Genomic DNA, 21562 nt, shown 5'->3' with positions numbered 1-21562 from the left:
TGAACTTCTTTGTGAACCTCTCCTTGGGATCACGATGTTTTTCACCCATATAATGTACCTCTTGTCTACTAGGCAATCTAGGTGGAAGAAACCATGTGATAGCATGGGAAAATGGTATCCGAGGGGTACATGGATTTATGGGGGGAATTTATAGGTCATGTGCATACACCTAGAGATAGTTAAGAGGCTCCTAAAGTGCCTCCAAAGGTCACCCACGAATCTTGAAAGTTGCTTTGGCTGATTTGGGCCTATATTGATGTCATACATGATGCCAGATCAGATGCCATGAGAAGCTCTATATAAAGATCCCTCTTGTAGTCATCTTCAAGTAATCAAAGAATCATTTTGTGTCAATTCTCTAATCCAATTACTTTGTGCAATTAGCATTTTCATTAGTATGTAATTAGCATGAATGCCACTCTCTCTTATCCTCCCTATTCCTAAAATTGTATGCTCCAAGGCCTTCATGAAGATATCTGCAATTAGCTCATCCATGTAAGGGTGCAGGCCATACTGGTCGAGCGCTGCCCATAACTAACCTTATTCATTACATAATACAAAATACAATGTGGACATTTATCCACTCTAAGCACCACCCACATTGCAACACTCCCGCTCCTGCACTCACGCACGCTTTTGCTCGCCTCACAAGTGGTATCAAAGCAATGACGGTTCCTCCCGGCTCTGATGGCGGTGCATGCACAAGACCCGATTTTGATCTAAGGCTCAAAAGCTTTAGCAGAGAGTGAGATTCTGAGTTGTAGGAGCTCAACACTTTGCAGAAAAAGTGTGTTTTTGTAACAACGATGGCAGCATTGAAGTTTTTCTGTCAAAAGAGCATATCATTAAAAGGACTGGGGAGATAAGAGTGGAAGCAACATACAGTAGCGTTGGAATTTTTTACACTGGCTTCTATTGTTGCATAGCACTAAAGTTTTTGTTGCAATGTTGGATACTGCAACGCTACAGAAATAGAAAACAAGGGCAAATTGTTGGAGTCCTTGGTCTTCAACTGTAGTGCTACAACAGCTAGAGAGAGAGAGAGAGAGAGAGAGAGAGAGAGAGAGAGAGAGAGAGTTTTGAACCGTGTGTGTGTGTGTGTGTAGAGAGAGAGAGAGAGAGAGAGAGAGAGAGAGAGAGAGAGACATCAACACATAGCGTGTGTGTATGATCTCTGACTTCTTCTCCGACAACTCCGGCTTCTCCAACATCGTCTCTAGCTTCTTTGATTTTGACTCTAATTTGTCCAAATTTTCCATCGACACATTGTGTGTGTGTGTGTGTGTGCATTCGGCTTCTCTGACATTGGCACCCTCCTCTCCGACATCATCCTCTCCGGCTTCAACATCTCCGGCATCGTTTTTCAGTATCAACATAACTCTCAGACACAAACAGAGATTAAATGTATGGTTTTTTGTGGATTGTTGATGTACACACTCGTAGATACTGCCTAAGTCCACAGTCCCACTACGAGACAAACATCTGCTCGATTAGTGGGACACAAAGAGTAGTTACTCTCTATGCTAGCGGTCTCTCGAGAAACGCGATTTTTTGAGCACACTACTCGAAGCTTAGATTTGGCATCGACACTACAGATGGAGTTTTACAAGTTTCATAGGTTTACAGGTACATGTTACAGTATTACTTAGTTTCAGTGGGAGTTTTGCATATCAGATTTTATACATTTTTGACAACACATGCGTACTGTTGTCAGCTCTTTTGAGAGTGTATCCCCGCTGGGATTGACTCTTTTGCTCGCACACAGTTTTGGTGCTTTTTTATGTGCAATATCAAACTCATGTACGTTGAGTTGTGGTTACTGTCTATGTACGTTATCTGTGGAGCCGATTTGGCTTGACTTTTGGTAGTTACCCGTTTTTGAGATTGTGGCTAGTCTTAAATCTGCTTAGCCTTTGGAGGGTCGTTTGCGTGAGGTTTTCTTGAGCTGGGGTGTTCTTGAATTTTGAGACACTTTCAGTGATACGGGTTGTTGCAATACCCCTCTTTCGATATCCTCGTAATAGGCTATATATCTAGTCGAACATTTTTGCTTTTGATGCGAAGTTGGCATTTTCATGATAGTTTGTTTGAGCAGTTTATTTTAGTCTTATGACCAGTGGTTTGCTTTTGTCAGTTTATGCGTTGATTTTGTCCTGTCAAATTTGAGATTTTTCTCCCCGTACTATAGAGGAGACTCTGTCAAAGTTTTCTCGCAAGTCGACCATATGTATTCTTGGTACACTTGACTGCTAACAACCAATAATTTTGCTGCATTTTGTCTTGAGTTTCTGTTCCTATTTTAGGGGAAACTCGGATGAAATTCTCCTAGAAATTTTGCCATAAATCTTTGGTCACATTCTCTTGAGTTATGGCTACTAGTAGTGCTTCAAAAAGGGAAGACTGCAACATAAAGAAGTTTGATGGCACAAACTTTCCGATTTGGAAGCAACCTATGCTTGATGTCTTGGTCAACAAGGGCCTGGCAGTGCCATTGAAAGAGTTTCGAGAGAATGCTTACACTGATGATCAGTGGGAAGAGTTGGATGCCCGTGCTATGGACACGATTAGATTGCATCTTGGCGAGACCATATTCTTCATGATTATGGACAAGACTACAACACACAAGATCTTTGGAACTCTCTATGCGCAACTTGGGATGGAACAAGTGCTTCTAACAAAGTTTTCTTGATGAATAAACTTATGTGTTTGAATATGAAAGAAGGTAGCAATGTTAGTGCACACTTGAATGAGTTCAATAGCATCTTTTTTTAGCTGACATCAAAAGGGCTGAATTTTGATGATGAAATGAAGGCCATTTTGTTGCTATGCTCTTTGCCTTCTTCTTGGGATACGTTCAATACTGCGATTAGTAACTCCACACTAAGCGGTAAACTGAAATTCAATGAAGTTACTAGTGCATTGCTCACTGAGGATATTAGAAGTCTGTCTCTCGAGATAATAGCGGTGGACATGGAGATGCATATATGGAAAGTGACCATAATCGCCATAAGCAAAGAGGTGGATTTAGTCATAGCCGCAATCATTCACAAGATCGTAAGGATCACCAGAATTGTAGCAAGAGTCGAGGTCGTGACTTGAGAAATGTAGAATGCTATCATTGCAGTAAGAAAGGCCATTTAAAGAAAGATTGTCATGTTTTCTAGCATGAAAAGGGCAAAGATATAGTGAAGTTTGATACTCCAAAGAGCAGTGTAAAGATAAAGGAGATCAATGTGGTTGAATCTCCACCTCTAGAGGTTGTTCTTGACGTGCAATAGTTGTCAGACGTGCAATAGTTGTCAGATGTGCTTGTTTTCATTGTCTATTTGAGTCCAGATGCATTATTGGCTCTTGATGAGTTTTATGCGCAAATTGGATCATTGATTCAGATGCCAGTTTCCATGTTACTCCCCATCTGGAATGGTTCTCCACATATATTGCTATGCATGGTTCAGTCAAGTTTGGAGTTTCGTATCAGCTTGATATATGTAGTATGGGAGATGTCAAATTATGCATGACAAATGGCACTGAATTTATGCTTCGTGGAGTCAGACATGTTTCTTCATTTACTAAGAGTTTGGTGTCAATTGGTCAGCTTGATGCTCTAGGCTATACTACTATTTTTGGCAATGGTTCTTGGATGGTGTGTAAAGAAAATATCTTTTTCATAAAAGGTCAAAAATCTAGCTCATTGTACTCATTATATATCTCTTCAATCAAAGAGATTTCTATCTATGTAGCCGAGTAGCCTTCCATTGACTTGTGAATTAGCCGGCTATGTAAGGTGTGAGCTTTGTCCTAGAGCCAGTAGAGTATGAGTTAAGGAGAGAAAAGGTGGAATTATCCCACATGTATTGGTGCAAGATTGTAGAGCTACTTAAAGATCATTTCATGAATAAACAAATCTATTCCATGTTTGCATTACACCCCTCTTGTTTATAGTGAGCTTGTGATGGGTTAACAAACTACTCAAGATCGTATTTATGAGTCCAAGTTAATTGATCTTGGAACCTAATTCTCTTGAGTGATAATCTAGCCTACACACACTCAATTGTGTGCATGATGTTTATTTTTCATCCACCCTAGCTAGCACGATCCCATTCCCTTCAAGTGGTATCAAAGCTCCATGGTTTTCTAGTTAGGTTTTTTTCATGCATTTGTGTGTTAGTGATTAGCATCTCCATTAGAGGGATTATTATTTCTTAATTATCATTACAGTCCATTGGAATTCTACATAACTAGTTGCATCTCTCACTAATTAAGCCCTAATATAGATTTGTGTGGGCACGTCCTTGGCACACCCAAGAGGCCACTACCCTCCATGTCTAGGTAGGCTTGATTAGGGAGAGGATTATGAAATTTTTTTGTGTTGCATTTAGAACACATTTTGTGTCAATTTTCACGTTGTTTGCATCTTCAATTATTTTCATCGAGTTCATTTTATCCTTCCATTGGTTACATAATCTTGAAGTGCTCAACACAAGCTCTCCGTAGAACCTTCAAGTTCTCCATTTCAAGCCTAGGAGCGATCCTCATCCCCATCACCATTTTTTAAACTAAAATTAGGTGTGTGTGTGTGTGTGTGTGTGTGTGTGTGTGTGTGTGTGTGTGTGTGACCTCTACTGAGTTTACTTTACCATGTTTTTTTCAAATGCCTCAACAAGAAAATGTGTGTGGCATAATGGTCAACTCACTATAGATACTGAATTAGAGGGTCGGGCTACGAGTTCAAAGCTCATATCCTACTTTTAGTAAGGAGGCAACGTGGGCGGATGAGAAGCAACGATTTCAATAGAGTTGAGAGTTGCCATTCCGGTCCGACTAGCTAGGGCTAACCGCCTTTTTTTCTTACTCGAGTTTCGATGGCTCTCTGCTTGCACAAGTGCCAACCAACTGCAATTGGCTCAAGGCCACTGACTCCTGCTTCGGCCGATCGGCGACAGAATCCACCGCGTAAGCTTAACCGCCTTCAAAGGATGTTTTGTCATCCTTTGTGGATCTATCATCCTTAGTGGATCTGTATTGATATCGTGTGTGGATACTATGTCATCCTTAGTGGATAAAGAATCTTTAATATATTGTCCTAGTCCAAATCTCAAGGGGAGGATTGTAAGGTTTGAGATGTGTCCTGGAGTCAATAGAGTATGAGTCAAGGAGAGAAAAGGTTGAATTATCCGACATGTAGTGGTGCAAGACTGTAGAGCTAGTTAGAGCTCATTTCATGAAGAAACAAATCCATTCCATGTTTGCATTACATCTCTCTTGTTTATGGTGAGCTTGTGATGGGTTATCAAACTACTCAAGATCGTTTTTATGAGTCCAAGTTAATTGATCTTGGAACCTAATTTGCTTGAGTGATAATCTAGCCTACACACAATCACTTGTGTGCATGATGTTTGTCTTTCATCCACCCTAGCTAGCACGATCCCATTCCCTTCAGGCTAGGCCAGATGAGCCAGAAAGGAATGAAAATCCTTCAACATTTGGGCTACTTACCTGTGTTAAACTTTTCTGATTCAATTTATGCATCTATGGCAAGCAAACTAGGCAAACTTCCTTGCCATTACATAGAGAGTTGGAAACCCCTCTAGATTTGTTTCATAGCAATTCATGTGGGCCTATGACACACAAATATCTAGGGAGAGCACTATATTTCTTGACATTCATAAATGAATCTACTCGGAAGGTGTGGGTCTATCTCTTGAGTGGGAAAGACAAAGTGTTTGCTACATTCCAAAAATTCTTAGCCATGGTTAAGAACGAATCTGGTAGAAAGCTAAAAGCTTTTTGAACCGACAATGGTGGAGAGTATGTATCCACAGAGTTCAAGAATTTCTGTAGCAAACGAGGGATTTGGCAATAGTTTACTACGCCGTACACACCTACTCATAATGGCATTGTTGAGCGCATGAATCACATGATTCAAGAGTCACAACCATGTTATCTATAGCGAATTTTCCTCTTGAGTTTTGGGGAGAGACTGTTATGATAGTTGTACACATCATCAATAGATCACCTAATACTCCGTTGAATTTTCAGATTCTGCATGAGATGTGGACTAGCAAGAAGCCAAATTAGATAGATTACGTGTGTTTGGGTGTGAAGCATTCTCACACATTCCCAAAAAGCTAAATCCCAATTCACACAAGTGCATCTTCGTTGGTTATGGTGCAGATGGAGAGATGGATATCGTTTCTTGCACTAGAAATCTAGAAAGGTTATTCATAGCTTACAAGTGATATTCAATGAGTCTAAAATGCATAGACAACCTGTTAAAGAGGCCAAATATTAGAAAGTCATATTTAAAGATGTAGCCTCCACAATTTGGAAAAACCAACTCATTCTATTGGTGAAGTTCCTACCACCATTAGTGCTCTAGAGAGAGCAGAATCTAGCAGTCAGGCAATGAGGAGATATATGCGTGTATCTCATTTTGAGCCAGGATTGGACTATGTGTTAGTCATTGACTCCGATGAGCCCACTTGTTACAAAGAAGCTATTCAAATGAAAGATAGCATGAAGTGGGACCAAGCTATGCAATTTGAGTATAACTCGATTTTAGCCAATGAGACTTGGGAATTGATAGAGTTACAAGAGGGTATATAAGCATTGCCTTGCAAATGGGTGTACAAGAAGAAGTACACGGCAGAAGATCCTGAGCTTAAGTATAAGGCTAGATTGGTTTCTAAAGGCTTCAAGGAGAAGAAATGCATATATTTTAACGAGATTTTTTCTCCAGTAGTCAAGATGACTACACTATGTCTTGCGCTTGGTTTAGTAGCCATTGAGGACATGGAATTGGTCCAAATGGATGTGAAGATCACGTTTCTTCACCAGAATCTTGAAGAGGATGTCTACATGAAGCAGCCAAAAGGTTTTGAGATCAAGCCTAAAAAATCAAGGGTAGAATCGGTGTGTAGACTCAAGAAATCTTTGTATGGACTAAAGCAAGGTTCAAGGCAATGGTACATCAAGTTTAATAAGTACATTCAATCCCAAGGTTATTTACGGAGCCAAGAGGATCACTGCTTATACACAAGGAGATTCAATGATGGTTCCCTCATCATTCTCATCTTGTGCGTGGATGATATGCTTATAGCTGGGAATAAAAAAAGATGAGATTGCACTTCTCAAGGATGCCTTAAGCAAGCAGTTTGCCATGAAAGATTTGGGTGATGCACATCATTTTCTTGATATGTGTATCAAGAGAGATCGTAAGCATGGAGTACTTGAACTATCACAGGAAGAGTATATTCACAAGGTCTTGCAACATTTTAACATGTAAGGGAGGGAAACATTGAGTTCCTTAATAGCTGCATATGTAAAACTTAGCAAGAATGATTGTCCCAAATCGGATGCCAAAAAGGCAGAGATGGAAAAGGTGCCATATTCTTCGATAATTGGTAGTTTCATGTTCGCCATGGTTAGCACGCGACCAGATATTGCATTTGCAGTGGGAGTGGTCAGCAAGTATATGGAAAACCTGGGCAGAAAGCATTGTGAAGTTGTGAAGCATATCTTGAGATACATCAAGGGTTCAACCCAACAAGTGCTTACACTTTGGAAACAGTGATGCATTCATAGTTTAATACATTGATTATGATTATGCGGGTTGTGTGGAATCTAGGAGATCCACATCTGAATATGTTTTCTTGTTTGCTGGAGCGACAGTCTCTTGAAGGTCATGTCTCCAAAATTGCACTTCGTCTTCCACCATTGAGGCTGAGTACGTTGCAGTTTCCAGTGCCAGCAAAGGAAGCTGTATAGTTATCTCGTGTAGAGGGAGACCTTGGTATACACTAGACTTCAGTGCTACATTGTGATAGCCAGAGTGCAATTGCGTTAGCAAAGAACCTCGTGTCTCATTTCAATTCAAAACACATCAAGGTTAGGTATCATTTGATACAAGATTTTTGGGCTAGCAAAGGCATTGCGTTAGCCAAAGTTCACACGGATGACAACCTTGCAGATGCTCTTACAAAGAGCTTAGCCTCAGAGCAGTTTGCACATTGCATTGAGATGATGGGCATAGGATGAAGCCTCATGATGCTTTACATTTGTACAAGTTTGTACTAACATAGGCCGCTTGGGACACTATGGCCTTCAAGTGGGAGATTGTAAGGGTACAGGTCATATTGGCCAGGTGCTTCCCACTACTAACATCCTTATTCACTACATAATATAAAGAATAAGGGGCCATGGATGATTATCCACTCTGAGATCCACCCACACAGCTGTTGGGTTTCCAAGCCCTCACAGTTGTGCACCCAACATTGGTATCAGAGCCCAGGCGGAGAGCCCAAGCAGACCAAAGCAAGGAGGCACTGGCAGGTTAGCATTCTAAAACTCTATTGAATTGATGCAGGCAAGGAGCTTCATGCACTGGTCATACTGCTTCTCAAGGTGCTGTTTAGCGAGGTTCTCTTGGTGATGGCAAGGCAAGGCAAGCCTGGGAAGGCGTTTCAAAACATTGCAGATGCGACGAAGTTTCTACAGGCGGAGCATGCACTAGCGTTTTAAAATGCTACCTGGTGCTATGTACAAAGGTTGAAGGCATCAATAATGAAAATTTTGCCAGCATCTCAAAACGCCATAGCCTTGATCCTATTGTGCTTCTCAAAAAGTTGCAGTGGAGAATCCCTTTGAGAGCGCAGCATATCAAAAGGTTACTTTCTGTAGCTAGCTGGTGATTTTTTTTTTAGCATCTCAAAACCCTCACAAGTCAAGGCAAAAGGGGCCTGTCAACAAAGCATTTCAAAAAAGCTGCAAAATTGAACTTCATCAATCACAAAGTGAGCATCCCCAATGGACTCCCAGTTTTTCAAAAGCCATCTCATTGCGGTTTTTCTTATGCTTTATGGATTCAAATGGGTTCACCAAGAGGAGATAACAGTAGAGACTAATCCAATGAGACAACTTGTCATCACAAAAGGTGATATGATAGATGAAAAGCACCCCAATCGAAGGTTTGCAGTACGAGCTACACATGCAGAGTACATAAAGCTATTTTTCCTTGTTCAGTGTCATAGCTTTGTTCAAGGTTTTTTCTTTGTTGGAAAAAATCATTTTTTTTTTGTTCAAGCCTTATTTTAGCCTATAAATTATTAGTTATTGCCATGACACACATTATACGGGTTAGACACTACCACACATACATAAGTGGTAAGACCTCTCAAAAACATTTGTTCTCAGCCCATTTTTTGTCCTGCTTCTCATGAGGTAATTTGGGTACACCTTAAACCCAACGTGTGGCAGTGAACCAAAAACTCCATTTATTGGTGGCTAATTTTCAACCTACACCCTATTTGTTCAAGGGGGGGTTCACTATCATAGCACCAGGTTATGGATACACCAAAATCCTTGGTTGTGAGAGAATCTAAAACTCATGGTTGACGAGTACACCAAAAACTCGCAATATCATGAGAGTGATGTAGTTCGGGCTTGGGGGGGGGGGGGGGGGGGGGGGGGTTGTTAGGTTTCCAAGCCCTCATTTATTTTGATGTCAGCCCATGGGAACATGCCCTTATGGCATGCAGGAAAGCTTCAATTATTTTTAGCAATTGCATGGCAAGATTGCTTTTATATACATATGTAAGGGTTTTAGTAAATATACAAGCAATATCAAGCGTTTTCATATACTATGTTGACTATCTCTCTCTCTCTCTCTCTCTCTCTCTCTCTCTCTCTCTCTCTCTCTCTCTCTCTCTCTCTCGATTTGGTTCACCATCTTTGGTCTGCACACTCCTCCAATCCATGGCATCTTCTCCACAATGGCACCCACCCTAGCCACGCTACCCAACAACAACAACACTCCTGCTTCTGCACTCACACTCGCGCACACTGAATTAACCTCGATGTGCTTTGTCCTTACATAAAACATTGGGTTTTGAGGCAACTATATGCTACTAAGGTTGTCACGATAGATGAAAACCGGCCTTTATAAATGTACTCCAAAGTCTTGAAGTAACAATCCCAACTATGCTACCTCACATGCCACCACTACAACACCACTATACTCTTCCTCTTTACTTGATAAAGAAACCATAGGCTACTTCTTGCTGCTCAATGTGATAACATCACTCCCAGGTGAAAACATGAACCCATTGGAAGACCTGTAATCATCTGTGCTACCATCCAAATCTGCATATGTGTAATCATAGAGTTGCAACTCAGCATCAACCCTATAAAAGAGTGCATAATCCAAAGTAGCACTCACATAGTGCAATATGTATTTCACTACATCCAAGTGTGGCTTCAAGGTTTCATAAAATCACTCACCAATCCAAATGTGTAGCTCAAGTTTGGACTTGAAATAGTCAAGTAGATCAATCTACCAACCATCGTTCTATACATGGTAGCATTCTTGAGCACTAGACTTGCATCATTTTCCAAATTAAAAATTTTAATATAAAGGCATTAAAATTAGCTTATAATCAGCCATACCATACCTTTTCAACATGTGCAAAGCATATTGTCTTTGTAATAACCATACACCCTCTTCTGTGCAAACAGTTTCAATGCCCAAGAAATTGTAGAAGTCTCCCAAGTCTTTCATCCCAATTTCCTGCATAAGTAGAGATTATGCACCCTCTACTTCAACCACATTATCACCAAAAATCAAGTCATCCACATAGATGCATATCACAACAATTCCTGCTTCATTCTTTCACACATACAATGAGTGATCTGCATCAAACATCTCAAAACCCAAAGAAATGAGGAATTCGACAATTGTCTCATATCAAGTTCTAGGTGATTTCGTTAGCCCATATAGTGCTTTCTTTAACCTGCATACAAGGTCACATAGCCTCATATGCACATAACCCTGTGGGTGCACCATATACACAACTTCCTCCAAGTCTTCATTCAAGAAGGCATTCTTTACATCCATCTATTTTGACACACATTCTAAAGTTGTAGCTATTGCAATAGACACAGAAACGGTAGCTATCTTGTCTATAGGATTGAAGGCCTTCTCATAATCAATCCCATACATCTGTGCATAATCTTGGGCACAAGCCTTGCCTTTTTGTACCTACTCACACTGCAATCCAAATTGTGCATTATCTTGTAGACCCATTTGCATCTAATTTTCTTCCTTTCCTATGGTAATGGCATCAACTCCCTAGATCTAGGCAAGAAATCTAGGAGATGAGCTCCAAAATTCTAACACCCAAAGTGCATAACAAACCTAGGAATTATGGGGCCAGTGTGAAGAATGAATTTGACAAGTCCAATTCACATAACATCAAGTACACACCTCTCAAGAGATGCTCGTGAGGATAGACAAACTTGTCCACTAGTGGAAGATAACTATGTGCAACCACCATCAATGTCTGCCAGGTCAATATAACTTGTTCTAGCCATGCAAGCTTATAGCTTCATCAAGTCTACACCATGTTGTGTGGGCATGTCATCATTAGCTATAATTTATAGAAAGAAAAGTAGGAGATTGGTTGCACCTCCTTGGGAGTGAGTCACGCCAACTAGCTCCACAATCAAGCTTTCATAAAATCCAACATGCATGTTTCACGTGACTAACACAAAGATGGAGAACCTTTGATCCATTTTCTATACCATCCTCTTAAGACTAGATAGTTCCTTTAGGCTCTGTTAACAAAGTAGGAGCAACTGCCTTGAGCCTAGTGTTGAGAAAGAAATTGGACAAGAGTGCTATACTTTTGCAAGTGTTTGAGAGTTTTTGAAGGTAGGGGAATCAATTATGTGAAAGACATAGCATGGAGAACATGAGCTACCGTACATGGACCAAAACTCGAAGCAACACTATCCAACTCACATATCTTTGAGCAATTCCTTTGAATATCTCTTGAACGACCATACTTCTCACAAATCACCTCTTTCTTAGACCTTCCACCAGAAGTAGAAGTATTATTGTTTTATTGCTTTTGCTTCTGCTTTCTTGTCTTGGATGATTGTTTAGTCAAGGCCTAGAGCCCCCTCTGAATTGAGACCTTTGTAAACCGATTATCCTCATCCAAACGGGAACAAACTCATGTCATGTCAAATTAGTGGTCCTCCTAAAGTAATTATTGGAAATACAATGCAGGAATGCATGCAAAATATGGAGAAGACGACGGAGAAGCTCAAGGGCACACAACACATGAAGTGGTATTACTTAGTGTGCTAATATAAAGATAATGTTGGCCCTAGGATGATCGGAGTATATACAAGCTGAGGGAAAAAAACTCCTAGGGAGGAAAAAAGTGCCTTGGATATCCGTAGTGTGTGACCATCCCTACCATGATATGGCAACAAATCACTCCTAGGAGTGATGCGATGAACATGAGTTGGCACTCAATACAAGGGAGTAGATACTATGTAATTGGTCTAGAGAGGGAAGGAATCCCAAATCTTTGGTAAAAACTTTGAAATTTTGATGAGGTATAGCGTCTATGAAAATATATGCAAGGTTGTCCATGCATAAACACATAAGCCAAGATAACCTCTCTTGTAGACAGTCTTTCCTTGACATAATGATAATGCACTCCAATGCGCTTTTGTGCGAGCATGGAACACCAAGTTCCTTGTAAAAACCATAGTACTCTAGCTATTATTAGTGAAGATAGTGGCAGCTGCAATTGATAACAAACACCCATCAATAATACAACATCACTCAAAGCATACTCAACAGTAGTTGTGAAGGCTGCCCTATAGATAACCTTACAACCACAAGTAGCCACTATAGGTTGCTTCTTGCTCAGCTAATATATGCATAAGCTATCAAGTATGAGATACATACCACTGAATCACACTTGTGTGTCTTAGCAGTCAACACAATCCAAATTTGAAAAGCATGAAAATGCCATGTCAATGATCACCTCTTGGAATGAAACATCCAAGATGTTTAGTGCCATCAAGTAGCGAAAGATCTGCTTAGCAACCTTCCAATGCATAGACCCTGGGATATGCATAAATCCACTCACCTATGAGACTACATATTGAACATTTTTCCTCACAATGCATACATAATTACGCAACCTCTTGCTTGTAGAGGGTGACATCAAAGTAAGCACGGACATCATGAGGACTAAGCCTTTTCAAGCACGCATACCTTGCTAGGGATGCCAAAACCTACTTTGGTACCAAGATTTCGAGCTATGACTGCAAGAATGCACAGAAAGATGAAGAGCATGAAGGAGAATCTCAACAAAACACAAGAAATGGCATTACTTAGTGTGCTAAAATAAAGATAAGACTTGCTCTAGAATGATGGATGTATATGAAGGTCTAGGGGAAAAGACCCTCCTAACGAGGGAAAAAATTATCAGGAAGTTCCTAAATGCACATAATGGAAATACCATATTCAAGTTCCCCAACCATTTGCTACATTTTCTACATATATCACTATCATAATATGGTAACAATAATCAAGGCTAAAAAAAAGGTACTCCGTAGTGAAATGTGTTATTAAGATGATAGGTGTGTATTCCAAAGAGATCAACTTCCTTGCGTAAAGAATCACCTGTTGCATCTCCTAAATATTGTGAACATGATCCTTTAGAGTCTTGAACTGTTGAGGACCTACAATCCACAACTATATTTCCAAGTGAGATCTCTTCATTAGCACCATCCTATTGTAAAATTTTTTAAAGTGGTTCAAGATCTCTTGAGCATTGATTGATCATATGCGGAATAAGCTTAGGCACCTGTTGAGTTCAACTGAGAAAGATCACTCCAACCTCTTTTGCAAGGGTCTTTTGCAAGGGGTAGACTTACCAAATAGGAATCAATCCAAGAACAACCCCTTCTGCTACACTAAACACTCTTGATGGTTGTTTAGCATAGGTATTGAGCTAGATTTGGACACAAATTGCCACATACAATCCCCTTCTCGCCTTCAAAAAGTAACTTTTCCACCTCCTTATGCTAATAACACTCCTATGATGTCGTTTGCTTGGAAAATATAGGCTCTCAAGGGTTCTTCGTGACAAATTCAAATCAAAGCATTTTCATGCCCCTCTCAATGAAAAAGCACTGATTTGAGAAAGGCCTTTATGATAAAATGCATCCACAATTCACCCTCTTACTGGCTAAAAATCTACAACCCCAAAGAAGCCTTGACACACTCCTAATTGCATGGTTGACATTGTCAAGCTGTGGATTTGGTACCATGTCAAAGTGCAACAACAAAAGGTGTGGTGATACGAGAGAGAGAGAGAGAGAGAGAGAGAGAGAGAGAGAGAGAGAGAGAGAGAGAGAGAGAGAGAGAGAGAGAGAGAGAGAGAGAGAGAGAGAGAGAGAGAGAGAGAGAGAGAGAGAGAGAGAGAGAGAGAGAGAGAGAGAGAGAGAGAGTGGACAAGCCTTAGGGTGGACAATGCACTAAACAAGAGACGAAAACAAGGCTCATAGAATCTGCCAACAAGGGGGCGCACCCCTCACTCATATAGGGCTGCCTGATCCCACATCTACCCCCACAACCCACGAACATGGGACAAATGGAAGATGAAGGGTCACTGACCCATAAATTGGGTGCCATCTCTATATGGCCTAGAGATTGGCCAAACAAGACAAACAATGGGCAATTTCGAAAATCAATAAACAAGGGAAAACCTTCACAAGGCTAGTAGGGACATCCACAAACAAGCCCTCTCTCCCTGTAGGCGGTAAACCGAGGAGATGAGCCCAAAAACTCTAAAGCTCAAAGTGGAGATTGACGTCTCTTCCTTTTAAACTATCCACATGCGGCATTTGTGCTTTATCTTTGCACCATGTTATCATCACAAGGGCTTCATGAAATGTGCAAGCTCAATTTCAGCTCTAGAAAATATGTCCCCCCGCCCCCAAACAAAATGACAATGCAATTTTAGAGGGGGTCTATGGTTAAAATCGGTGTCACGTGTTGGTGAAGATCACAACCGTTGATCTCAAATGTGTACTTGATGTTAACTAGGTGTAAACTTGCGACATTGTGAACTCGTGAACTTGCATGTGCACTTTGCTATCTATCTGCACTACATTTTGGTGGTGTGAATTGAACGAAATTAGAAGTGAACTCAGTGTGAACTAGGATCGTGGATGTGCCGAAATACGCCAAAGGAATGGTAAGAAATTTGCCTCGCAACGGGAAGGCCATGACGTATTTTTTCTCTAAATGGATCGGACGGTCCAGGTTCAACAATAGATCCCCTGCACAAGAGGAGGTGTCAATTAGTGTTGTCCCCCAAACTTGGCCAAAGCAACACACTCGTCTAAAGAGAGAATAATGATGGCCCAAATTTCGCGTGCCACTGTTCCCTTCAACGCCTCGCGAGTCGCCATGAGTAAAGCACCCCTCTTTTTCTCTGCAAAAGCTCTCATGAGCAGGCGGGAGCTTCGATGGCTGTTCAAACTCAAGACGGACCTTGTAATGCGACGCCATTATCGCCATCATCATCACCATCGACAGCAGCAGCAGCAGCAGGATCAATCCACGCACACACATATATACATTCACTCACAGGCGCTCGCCTACCTTTTGGGCACAGCTTCTCAGATTAGGGTTCAGGATTTCAAAAGGTAGAAAGCCAGCTTCAATGCGTCTCTTCATTCTCAGTAACCTGCTGTTGCTCGGCTTATGGAGCGCCACAGACCTCTCGCGCATTGGTCCTGAAGCTTCTTCACATACCAAGGTAACCTACATTTTCTGTAGTGTCAACAAAATTAGAGATTGCGTTGAAGGTCAAGTGTGATCAAACTCTCTCTCTCTCTCTCTCTCTCTCTCTCTCTCTCACACACACACACACACACACACACACACACACACAGGTACACACGCTAACGTATACATGGCCTGCATGTGTGTAGGTCCATACTTTTCTCAAAAACTTCACAAAAGAAAGGTACCTGCGTGCAAAACCTGTCATCAAGCTTTGCATTCTTATGCATGTGGAATGCAAATCACAATAAGATGAGCTAGCATGATTTTAGAGTCCAGAAGGTGATCAGTAGACTTGTATGATCAAATAATAGCTCTTGTATGACTGCTTGCTTGTATTTTTACATTCATCATCTCAGTATGGGTACACGGTTTGTGGTACTCATCGGCAAAAACTACAATTTGAAGAGTTTAACATGTTAAAAGCACTCGCAGTGTCCTGCATGGCTTTTATGCAAAATTATTAGATGCACTGAGTCCCAAGAAAAGAAATAGGGCCTATTTGTAGCCCAATGGCTATTTTGAAAGGGTCTTCAGGATCATTTAGTTATTCCACAGAAATCATTTATCAAAAGATTAGCCCAAAATTTCCAAACTTTCTGGGTAAATCCTGCAAAGTGCCGTTTTTGTTGCAATCTTCGAAAGGTTTACCCCAAATCCTATACATACAGGTTTATGGATAAGAGCCATTCACCGATTCAAAGTGCTTAGTTTTTTGGAACCGGCTGAGGGTGTAGATGAATGGTGGTCAGGACTACAGACATAGTACCGAGCATGCTTAGTCAAAGCACAAGCTCTTACCTTTCTTGGGTGCATTGCCTTTACAAAGCTTATTTGCAAAATGCTTGTGGTTGAGATTTATTTTTTATTTGTGATGCAGGTCAGCACTCTAATTGCAGGCGCTAGTAGTGAAAGTAGACTGGCTCCTTCCATGTCGGAGCTTCCAATTACGAGTGTCATGGCTTTTGACCTAGAGGATTATAGTGAAATAGAGGCACCACCGGGACTACCAGAAGCGACTCATGGGCCTGTAGTTTTCTTCCATCGAAGGAGGAGAGGGAAGCTTCCACCGCCGGCTGGATCCCGTTGATCTGTGCCCTTGGTGACTTGAGATTGCACTGATTGTACAGACTTTTGGCTGCCTTAAGCCCTTCTTCCTCATTTCACCTAATGCATTAGATGATGTGCTAATTTGGCAACATTGTTAATTTTCGCAAAATTTCTGAAGCCAAGGCAAGCAACATGTTTCCTCACAAGCAAGCTATGGGTTCGTGCAATATATGTGTGAATTTCTTTTGTCCTCATTGTGATGAACAGACATTTCTTTTGTCCTCATTGTGATGAACATTCTTCGTGCCTACTTCTGGATGTATGTGTTAGTTACTTCCCTTGCCAAGTTTTTAATGTTATCGTGATGTTTGACTTGCCTACAGCAATGCTCAAGTAATGGCAAATATGAGTGTTTCTTAAATGCACTTAAATGGAAAGAGTGTTTCCCAAAAGTTCTCTAAGCCGCAGAGAAAACAAAAGAAACATTAGAGTGAGTGGTCGCATTGATAAAGAGAGTTGGGATGGTGCATTGCAGAGCCAGAAGGAAGTACATGTGGAAGAGGATGTATCAGTATCCCATGAATCTCGAGCTTGTGCATTGGTGGCAAACAACACAAATCAAAGCAGAGAACTCGTTGTGAAACAAGACAATGATAGGGAAGTTGGTCACAAAACTATTGCCAAAAATTGCAAGGAAAAGGACCAAAAAGGATAAGAAAACTAAAAAAACAAGATAATGATATGGAGGAAGTTACACAATATTGGTACAATTATGATGGTGATGTACTTTCCATCTCTCGAGCAACCTCTTTGTAGTTTGTGTCTACATTATTTGCACTTCCACCCTTGTTTGGGGACATGCAACTTGTTTAGTGTACACCATTAGGGCCAAAAACGGCTAAAAAAGAGTTGTTAATCTAAGGATTAGGAAATAGTTCAATAGTCAATTGACACGCACACAAAAGTATGACACTCTTGTCTCTTCTACCTTGGGTCTTTATGGTCCTATTTTGGTGGAAACGGTTAAATGTCCCGTTCTTTTGGCTAAAACCGTTATATTTGGGTGTTTTCGGTGGTTAACATTAAAGTTTAGGTCCAAAGTATTGGCTTTTTGTTCCATTTTATATTTCACAAAACCAAGTAAGAAGATACGAAATCTCTCTTTTCGCGTTCTAAAAACGTCATTAATAATAAATTACTTAGTTTTTTTTAATGTCTACTTTTTTCACCTTCCTTCCATTTTGTGAGGGTTCTTTTTTTTTTTTGGTTGCATTTTCAAGTCACACTCTTCCTCTCTAATCTCTGAGCTTCCATGGTATCCACTACACGTCGTCCTTCTCATAGTATAACTTCTTGTGATTTTCATAACATCAAAGAAAATACTCTTTGAAAACCTGTCTATTTTTGTGAATGATTAGGTAACAATGCTCCCTTCATGAAAAGGTGTCCACAGAGTGAAAAGAACCAAGCCAGATGAAGTGAAAGACCATTGGAAAGATCATGTTCTTGCCTTAAAGTGATCGACAGTGGCTATGGCTAAAGACATGATGCTAAAATTGGATGAATATTCCGTTCTCCATTCCCACTGTAAGGAACTTATATATTGATAAAACCAATCTTTATCTCATTGTTCTGTCATTTTATTTATTTTTCTGCTTTAATTTCAGTCACTTTTCCATCAACAACTATGGAGTAGCATCCTATTGAGAGCTAAAGTGGTGCATTCAAAGCTATTCACAAAAGGATTGCAGATGTTATGGATGCTAATAAGCTATCCTCTCTTTACAAAACAGTTGGTATGTTTGAGTATTTTGCAGAATACAGGGTTTCATCAAGAGAAGGTGGACATGAAGAGCTACATGAGTTTCCCGTTCCCACCATACTATCACTAGAATGGGAAGCCCCTGATCTAAGTAACTTCAAATCCAAAATCAAAGAAGATATTCTCAAAGCTATGTCTTTGAGCATGATTTCAAGAAGGATGAAGATTCAATGGTTCTTGTCTATACATGTCTTTGTGGCATGTTTCAAAACAACGGATTTGTAGAGGACAAGAATTATGTGGCTTAATAGAAGACTGTATATGACTGAACTAGACACTGTACTTGGAGAAAGCCGGGGTACCAAGGATACCTTTCATATTGGCGACAATATCAGTTGTAGAGTAAGCCCAAACTCTATGTCTTTCTCATACAAGCTATGTCATCAGTCATTACTTTTGGGCAATGACAAAAGGAGATCGAGAAGCAAGTTAGGTAGTTGGGTTCCTCTACACTCCGAGGAGAATTGTCAAGAGTTTGAATTTAAAATCATAGTCCATCCATTCACTAATTCTAGAAACCTTTTAGTAAAATCAAACTAGAGACTACAAGATGTCAAAGAATCTCTCAAGTTTTTGGATGAAACATCCAGAAACATCCCCTGAGTATGGATTCAAAGTTAATGACATTGTTGTGAGCACAAGGATGGAGAATGCAACCTCATGCATCACATGTCTTCCCCCAAAAAGTGTTGCATTTGAACCACTTGCAAGGACTTGATAAGCTAAAGTGGATTTCTCCAATATTGTAATCACTACATTTTGCAAAAATACACGTCTTTTCTACTTTGTTGATGTGACCAATATTTTGTGTACATTTAGATCCTAAATGACAAAATGATACACATTTAAGAATTGAATTGCTGATATTAAATATTTAAGTAAAAAAATATATCTCAAAAAAAGGATGTCTGTTCATATGGACAAAATGGACAAAACTATATACAACTCTTGTGGAATAATGTAATCAGCCAACCAAATCAACTTTTCTTTTTGCATGGGATGATTCAGAATCTTCAGTGACCCTTTGCCTTTTTTGTCCGTTGTGATCAAATATTAATGAAAGAGGTTCAAGAGGGGGTTTTGGTGACTTGAGCTCCTGAGGGTTGGAATGGGAGACTTGGGGGTGGTGAGTTGGGCTCTTAAGGGATTGGATTGTTAGAATTGGCAATGGATTCTCTGGGGGGTGGTGAGTTGGGCTTCTGACGAGTTGACATGGGAGACTTGGCAGCCATTTTGGCAGACATGAATGGAAGATTGAAAGGGGAGCCAAGCTTGGCCCCCTTACTTTCTTAGATGACCGACGCTTTTGAGAATTTTAGTGGTGAGTGGAATGGAGGGCGGGCTTCCGTATCACCGAGAAGAGTTTAGTAGCCCGAACGACATAAGGGGAGGGCTTCTTAGATTCACAAACACCCGTTGTCATGTCGTGCGGGGAGGGGAGAGAAATCGGAATGAGGAACATATGCTAAGTAGCCCACAATGTCATTGGGAAGAGTCCATAGGCCTGAATGACATGGCAGAGCTTCTAGGAATTGTTAGACTTGTCAATGGGTTCCCTGGGGGGTGGTGAGTTGGGCTTCTGAGGAGTTGGCTTGGGAGACTTGGCAGCCATCTTGACAGACATGAATGGAAGATTGAATGGGGAGCCAAGCTTGGCCCCCTTAGTTTCTTAGATAACTGACGCTTCTGAACTTTGAATTTTAGTGGTGAGTGGAATGGAGGGTGGGCCCGCGTGTCACCGAGACTCAGTTTAGAAGCCCGGACGACATAAAGGAGGAGCTTCTTAGATTCACAAACACCCATTGTCGTGTTGTAAGGGTAGGGGGGAGAAATCAAAATGAGGAACATCTGTTAAGTAGCCCACAATGTCATTGAAGAGCCATAATCCTGAACGACACGATGGCAGAGCTTCTAGGAATCACAAACGAGTTTTATTGCATCGTGTGGGGAATAAGGAATGTAGCCCGAACAAAGTGAATGGAGGGGTTTAAAAAAGTACGACATGGCCCTATCGTTTCGTGTCGGATTACGGTGCAAGAATGAAACAATGCTCAAAAATCAAGGGCGAGAGTTTTGTGGTCAGTGAAAAATGAGCATGTGTAGAGGTTTTTATTTGGTAACAAAACAAGATAAAAGTTTTACCCAAAAAATCATGATTTTCTAGTACATAAACATGAAATCTTAATTACCTCACAATATATAAAACTATAACTTTCAAATACACCAATTTTTGATGTTTTTGACATCACCAATGCGTTCGGAACACCCAAAATCTTGGGAGCGGATGGCTACATGCATCGTTTGGACACCCGCAGAAGCCATTAGGCCCTCCAAAGGCCTTGTCTCGCACGATGCAAAAATGGGAGATAGGGAAATCTCTCTACCCCCCATTTGTGCCGTGCGGGACAGAGCCTAACGGGCTCTCCGGGTGTTGCATGTAGCCGACTGTTCCCGAGGTATTTGGGCATTTCAGACGCATTGGTGAGTAAAAAATAGCAAATTATGTGTTGTGGAAAAGCTAGAATTTTATTTTGACTCATTAAGAAGAGTTAGAGCGACATAAAAGAGTAAACAGTGAGGGTGAAGTCACCATGTCACCTACATGGAGGTGTTCACTTGCACTTTGGCTCTGTATAACAGAGCCAAAGAGGATGTTGTTTTGCAAAAAGAACCATAGAAGGTTTATATAATGAGGCTAACAACACTAGCAAAGCTAGCATTAGAAGAGTGGAGGGAAAGCTCGTGAAGGTGAGTAGAGCCAAACAAAAAGTCATGGGTGAGAGAGAGAGAGAGAGAGAGAGAGAGAGAGAGAGAGAGAGAGAGAGAGAGAGAGTATGAAGTAATTTAAAAGTGAAGAAACAGATGTTTGTTGCCAAGTCACTTGAATGAGAACAAACTTAATGGTGTATCACAAAAGGAATAGTGTGAAAAGGATATCTTTTTTAATATCTAGAGATATGTACCTAGATACACTTTAATCTCATAGATACTCTTTAAATGCTCAAACGGCCAAAGTTGGATCCATTTTGACCATC

General features: G+C 40.7%; 1 protein-coding gene across 1 annotated transcript; it reads left to right on the top strand.

The window, feature by feature from the left end:
• Positions 1-15278: 15278 nt before the first annotated feature.
• On the top strand, positions 15279-17075 carry LOC147435385 (uncharacterized). Its single transcript, XM_086487950.1, has 2 exons — positions 15279-15629; positions 16536-17075. The coding sequence occupies exons 1-2, from the start codon at positions 15534-15536 to the stop codon at positions 16743-16745; spliced, it is 306 nt and encodes a 101-aa protein (XP_086344076.1). The 5' UTR covers positions 15279-15533; the 3' UTR covers positions 16746-17075.
• Positions 17076-21562: the final 4487 nt, after the last annotated feature.

Source organism: Adiantum capillus-veneris, chromosome 18 (assembly GCF_014529385.1).
Source record: "Adiantum capillus-veneris isolate H3 chromosome 18, ASM1452938v2, whole genome shotgun sequence".
NCBI classification, from domain to species: domain Eukaryota; kingdom Viridiplantae; phylum Streptophyta; class Polypodiopsida; order Polypodiales; family Pteridaceae; genus Adiantum; species Adiantum capillus-veneris.
The sequence above is the reverse complement of the archived record's forward strand: the minus strand, read 5'-3'. Positions and strand labels throughout refer to the sequence as shown.